Genomic DNA, 5,920 nt, shown 5'->3' with positions numbered 1-5,920 from the left:
GAAACAAGTTTTGCTCAGTAATTGCAGACCTGCACCAGAAATTCCTTCTACAATAAAATCGGTTGGTTAAAGCATATGATAGACAATGGGCATTAATTCTGGTATATTATTATTTTACAAAAATATTTAAATTATACTTTCACGCTACTTTTGTAACACGAGGAAAGAAATCTGCACAGTAGCTTAGATAGTTGCGAGGGTATGTGCCTGTTAACCTAAGTATTTTTGTTTTTAACATGAAGGACATCCCCTTGAGTTTTGGTTCTTAGCATCTTAGTTTTATAATGATCCTGCTAGAAGACCAGCAATAAGAAATGCTGTCTTTCATAGACCAAAAAAACAACAATCTCCCCCTCCCCCTAACAATTGGGGCATAGTGTCACTTTTCTAATTCATAGAAGGATGTTCCCTAGCAGCCATCCCTTCGTGCATCTTTAAGAAGCTGCACGTGCAGTTAGGCTCCGTTCGAGCTGTGGAGCATGTTTTCTAAAAATGTGTAGCAGGTGTGAGTGTGTAGGTGGAGGCGGTGCTGGGGAACTTGTTTCGGTTTGCTCAGAGCCCCTTCCCCCCTTTGCCGCAAGCCAACGAAGTGCAGATGGGTGGCAAGGCATACCCTGGAGAAGAAAAGATCAATGAATCTCTACTGAAGGAACCTCCAGACGCCACCCTTCTCTAACTACCCACCCTAATCAGCAAGTTCCCTTCCACTGAGCTAGCAGGGCCGGAAAACCAAGGTCAGAAACACGGGTAGGGAAGTCAAGCGGCGACAACCGCCACAGTGGCAGCTGCAGCAAGGGCATCTTCTAAGCCTTCCGCTACATTTTCTTCTTCCATCACAAAGGCCATCAGAAGTCTCCCCGAAAGTCAGTGCTCCGCTAGGAGAACAGAGGTGGAGGGGGAGGGAAGGGGAAGAGAAGACAGAAGTGGGGGTGGGGAGGAGAGGAAGGGGAGGCGGAGGCAGAGTCTCGGCCCGCGGCGGGCTCTGATTGGTCTCCGCGGGGCGGGGTCCTTTTCCATTTCTTCCCTGTGCGTAGGGGAAGGGGGCGGGGCGCGCTGCTCGGCTCTCCAGCCGCTGGAGCTGCCTGAACCGACAGCCTCGGCTGGCTTTGCTGGAGCCGCCGCCGCCGCCGTCGTATTGACCATCGTCGCCACTCATTCCAGTGTCTACCGTGGGGCTTTCGCGCCTTAAGACTCGGACTCTTTCTGGTGCTTGTGGAGGCTGCTTGTTTCGGCAGAGGCAGCGGGCTTCCCGGCGTGAGAGTCACGCCAGGACTGCCGGGACCACCACCACCACCACCACCACCACCTCCACCTCCTCCTGCCCCTCCTCCTTTCCTTCCTCTTCCTTCCTCCCCTCCCGCTTTCTGTCCCGGTGGGTCTGCCCGCCCCCCTCCACCTCTACTCACCCCGGAGAAGGAGGAGGCTGGGAAGGGGGGCGGGGGCGGGAAAGAGCCGGCCACCGGGGGTCTAACCCTGATCCGCTCTGGACGCCGTCTTCTTATTGGCTGAAGACTCCACCTCCTGCCGAAGCCCCGGTCGGGGCAGGAAGAGGACCGGGTAGGGGCGGCGCGGGCAGGGCGAGGTCCTTTGGGTTGCGAGTCCTCGGGTTAAGTTGCGGGTTGAATTCCACACCTTCCCGGCCTCTTCGCGGCGTGGCTCCGCCCCTGGGGCAGTGGGGAACCACTCACCCTCTGCCCAGCTGGGTCCGGGCCACGCAAACTTTTCCTTCCGATTTGGACGGGCCCCTGGAGCAGGACGTCCGGTTCCAGACCTATCCTTTCCTTGCCCTCACCACGCGTGCTTCCCGGGCGCTTGGACGCCCAAGTCCAGTGGTTGTCTGTCTTCCCGGCACGGCCTTGAAGGGAGGAGGGAAGTTGACGGAGAAGGGGAGAGGGGCGTGAGCGGGATTTGCGCCAAAGGCGGGGGGACCTTGATCCTTGATCACTGGCGGCGGTAGCTGGCTACGTAGTGGAGGCAGCAGCTGGAGCAGCTGGATGTGCAGACTGCTGGGTGGGCTGCCCCGCTTCCCCTGCCTCCTAGCTTAAACCCTTTAATTTCCCTGTGCTGTGCCGGGGCAGAGAAGAGCGGGATTTGTCGGTCTGCAGGCTTTGCATCTCTTATTGGAAAATGAAGTTAAGCCGCCAGTTCACCGTGTTCGGTAGCGCAATCTTTTGCGTGGTGATCTTCTCCCTGTACCTGATGCTAGACCGAGGGCACTTTGACCACCCAAAGAATCTTCGCCGGGAGGGCGCCTTCCAGCAGGTAAGGACGGAGAGAGGGAGTATGTATGTATTTGTGTTTTTCGGGGGTAGCGGCCGGCACAGTTGGACTAGACCCAGCTGTTAGAAGGCTGACTGAGACCGAGGTTGAAATTCACCTCCGAGGGAATACCAGGGGAAAAAAAAAAAAAAAAAAAAAAAAGGGTTGGCAGGAGAGGCTCCAGTTTGCACCCGAATGTCAGGGAAGGGTGCAACCCTTCTTGTCTAAGTCACTTCACTCTGCTAGGTGATAGCTGTCTTTTATTCCGTCTGAGAACTCGTGCTTAAGTGTTTTGCCCCATATAAAGATCAGTGACTTAATCGTTTCTGGATTTATTGATAAAGATGAAACTCCCAAATTCCATGTGGTTGCACTTTGTCGGCTCTGGACTTCGGTTCGCTTAGGGTTCGAACACAAAGAAGTCCTACAAATCTTTGCACTTGTGCCAAGTAACAAAACACATGGTCTGTATTAGCGTCTGAAGCCTGTTTCTAAAGGATACTGAGGAATGAGGTCATTGGTGAACTTTAATTGATAGTGATTTATTTTTTGCCTTAAAAATCGAAACCGGAAAATAATGGGTTCCTTTTTAATTTGTTTCCGTTGATTTTTTTTTTTTCTTGTCAGCTTTGAATTATATTTTCGGTATCATTTAGTACTTGTAGAGTGGGAAGTTCTTGCTGTACTTCACATTGTAGCTATGAGGCGCTCAATTCTATGGTGTTATAAAATTGACAAGTTTTGAAATCGACCCTTTATTCAAATATAGTAAAGTTACTATACATAAACTGAAAGAATCGATTTTCTTTTGAAGCGTCTTTTGGTGTGCAAGTTTTAAGATACAAAGAATTCAGAAACTAAAATGTATTGGAAAAATTCTCCACTTCCCCCCCTTGCATTAACAATAATTTCTTGTAGTAGTGGAAAATATGGCAGGTTAATGAGGTTAGGGAAAGTGATGAAAACATTGTCCTTATAATTCTTTTCTATGCTTCTATGACACTTGAAGTTTATGGACCACAAAGCATCATTAAATAATACTTTTGACAAGGAGACAAAACTTCAAGCTGCTCTTCAAGAAGTTGCAAACTTTTAACATTACTGTGAAAATAAAAGGATATATGTACAACAGTGAACCTAATCAAAAATTTGAAATTATTTTGAAAAATTCTTTGAATTTATTTTACATAATTTGAAAATATTCTTTGTAGTATTTGACATTATGTAGATAATATGGTTAAGCTTTTAAAGCATTTAAAGTTTGTTGGGGCAGCTAGGTGGCTAAGTGGTTGGCTTGGAGTCAAGGAAAACTCATCTTCCCGAGTTGATATCCCTCCTCAAAAACTTACTAGCAATGTGCTCCTGGGCAAGTCACTTAACCATGTTCACCTCAGTTTCCTTATCTGTAAAATGAGCTGGTGATGCAAATGGCAAACCACCGTCTTTGCCAGAAAACCCCAAATGGCGTCATGATTGAAAAAAGAACTGAACAGTTTATTATTTCAGGAAGACAAATGTCAAGAAACTTGATAACAAACTGATACTAGATAAAATACTTAATTAAAAGATAGTAGAATCTGCTGAAGCAAGAAGAAAACGAGTTATAAGTCTAGTTTCCCTGTAGTTTTTTCTTTTTTTTTTAATGGAAGGGGAAGGAATTGTTAGTTACTGTTAATTTTTTCAGCAGTAAAATTGACGTAATTCTTAACATTACAGACAAAAAAGATTAATTATTCAGTCCAATATTATCAAATACTCCTTTTTGATATATTTAAAAATGAAATTATGTAAGCTTTTTGTTTTTGTTAACTCTAATTTTATTTCATTTCCTGAAAAATGACTAACACAGTTACAGTGTCTGTTCTTATCTTTACGTGATATAGACAGTTTAAACTTGAAGTGTTATCATTAAATTAAGACATTACAATTAGAAGCTTCTGTGAATGTATCAGTGTATTGGCAATGTAGATTGAAAGATAGCATTTGTATTTTGTATTTGTATTAAGACCCAGCAGTTTTTCCTTTCAAGATTTGGTTACATTTTGTAAAGCAACTTTTTTTTTCTTTTTTTGGCTGAGGCAATTGTGGTTAAGTGACTTGCCCAGGGTCACACAGCCAGATCATGTTAAATGACTGAGGCCAGATTTGAATTTAGCTCCTCCTGACTTCAGGGCTGGTGCTGTATCTACTACACTAACTAGCTACCCGGTAAAGCAACTTTTAATATTTGTTAGGTATAGTAATTTCAGCTCACTGTGAAATAAAACCTACAAAAATGTCACTCTTCTTATTCCTCCTATGTTACAACATGCTCGTTTTAATTACCACAATACATCTTTAGTAAATCCATATTCTGAAGGAGAGAGTAGAATAGGGAAAAGGTGAATAGGGGAGACCAAGTTTTTGTGCCCTATGCCTTTCTAATCACTTCCAATCCAAGTGATAAATAACTAGCTAAATTAGGGTACTGCTAGTTTCATCTTGAACTTAATTCATTAACTTTTGTGTGGGACAAATCATTTTTCAAACTCACCCTAAGAGCTTCTTTTAGTAGTAAACATGCTTACTGTTTCTTTTTTCTTTAAATTTTTTTTTTAATCTTCATTCTTTCAATATATGCCTTCTGTCCTAAAGAGTTATTCTTTAAGACAAAGAATAAACGAGTGCAAACAAAGAATAAACAAGTGCACTGTTGTACAGGTAGTTCCACATGCATAGCCCTTTTATGCTTCTAAGAAGAAAGTGAAGTAAATTTACGTATTTCTTTTTGGTGATGAGGTTAATGTTTATACTTACATAACAAGTTTTTTTTTTTTTTTTTTAATTGCTGGGTTATTCTTTGCCTTTATATTGTCATTGTGTATATTGTTTATCTTGTTCTTTATTTCCCACTCCTAGACTTATGACTCACTTTTAGTCTTTAATCTTCCTATGCTAATTAACTTATTTAGGAACTTTAGATACAAAGAGGAACATCTGATATATGTTGACTGCGTTTTCTTTGCAACTCATCTTTGAGAATCCTTGGACTTTGGAGAGGCTAAGTTACTTGCCAAGAGTTTCTTATGTGTCAGGTTTTCTGTCTCAGAAGCATATCTACATACGTGCATAGCTAACCATTCTCTGTAGATGGAAGACATCTACTTTTTCTCTATTTGCTATTGTAAAAAGAGATATAATATATATTTTCTTGTGTATGAGTCTTTAGCATTGAACTTTGGATCTTTTTTGTTGTTGTTAACAAAGCTTTTTATTTTCAAAACACACATAGATAGTTTTCAACATTCACCCATGCAAAATATTGTATTCCAATTTTTTTCTTTCCTCCCTTCTCCCCATCCTCTCCTAGATAGCAAGTAATCCACTATGTTAAACATGTGCACTTCTTCTATACCTATTTCCACAAGTATGCTGCACAAGAAAAATCAGATCAAAAAGGGAAAAAAATGAGAAAGCAAACAACAAAAATGGTGAAAATACTATGTTGTGATCCACACTCAGTTCCCACAAGTCTTTTCTCTGGGTACAGATGGCTCTTTCCATCATAAGACAATTGGAACTGGTATGAATCACCTCACTGTTGAAAAGAGCCATATCCTTCAAAATTGATCATTGTACAAATTTATTGCTGTGTATGATGTTCTCTTGGTTCTACTCACTT

At 42.7% G+C, this 5,920-nt stretch overlaps 1 protein-coding gene across 1 annotated transcript in view; it reads left to right on the top strand.

Moving 5' to 3' along the window:
* The first annotated feature begins 1,600 nt into the window (after positions 1–1,600).
* The window catches only part of MAN2A1 (mannosidase alpha class 2A member 1), a 180,702-nt gene continuing 176,382 nt past the window's right edge, over positions 1,601–5,920 (top strand). Inside the window, exon 1 of the mRNA XM_051994766.1 lies at positions 1,601–2,262. Coding sequence (XP_051850726.1) covers positions 2,128–2,262 — 135 coding nt within the window. The 5' untranslated portion in view covers positions 1,601–2,127. The remainder of the gene's footprint in view (positions 2,263–5,920) is intronic.

Source organism: Antechinus flavipes, chromosome 1, assembly GCF_016432865.1.
Source record: "Antechinus flavipes isolate AdamAnt ecotype Samford, QLD, Australia chromosome 1, AdamAnt_v2, whole genome shotgun sequence".
Taxonomy (NCBI): Eukaryota; Metazoa; Chordata; class Mammalia; order Dasyuromorphia; family Dasyuridae; genus Antechinus; species Antechinus flavipes.
Note: the sequence above shows the minus strand (reverse complement) of the source record. Positions and strands in the feature narration are given on the sequence as shown.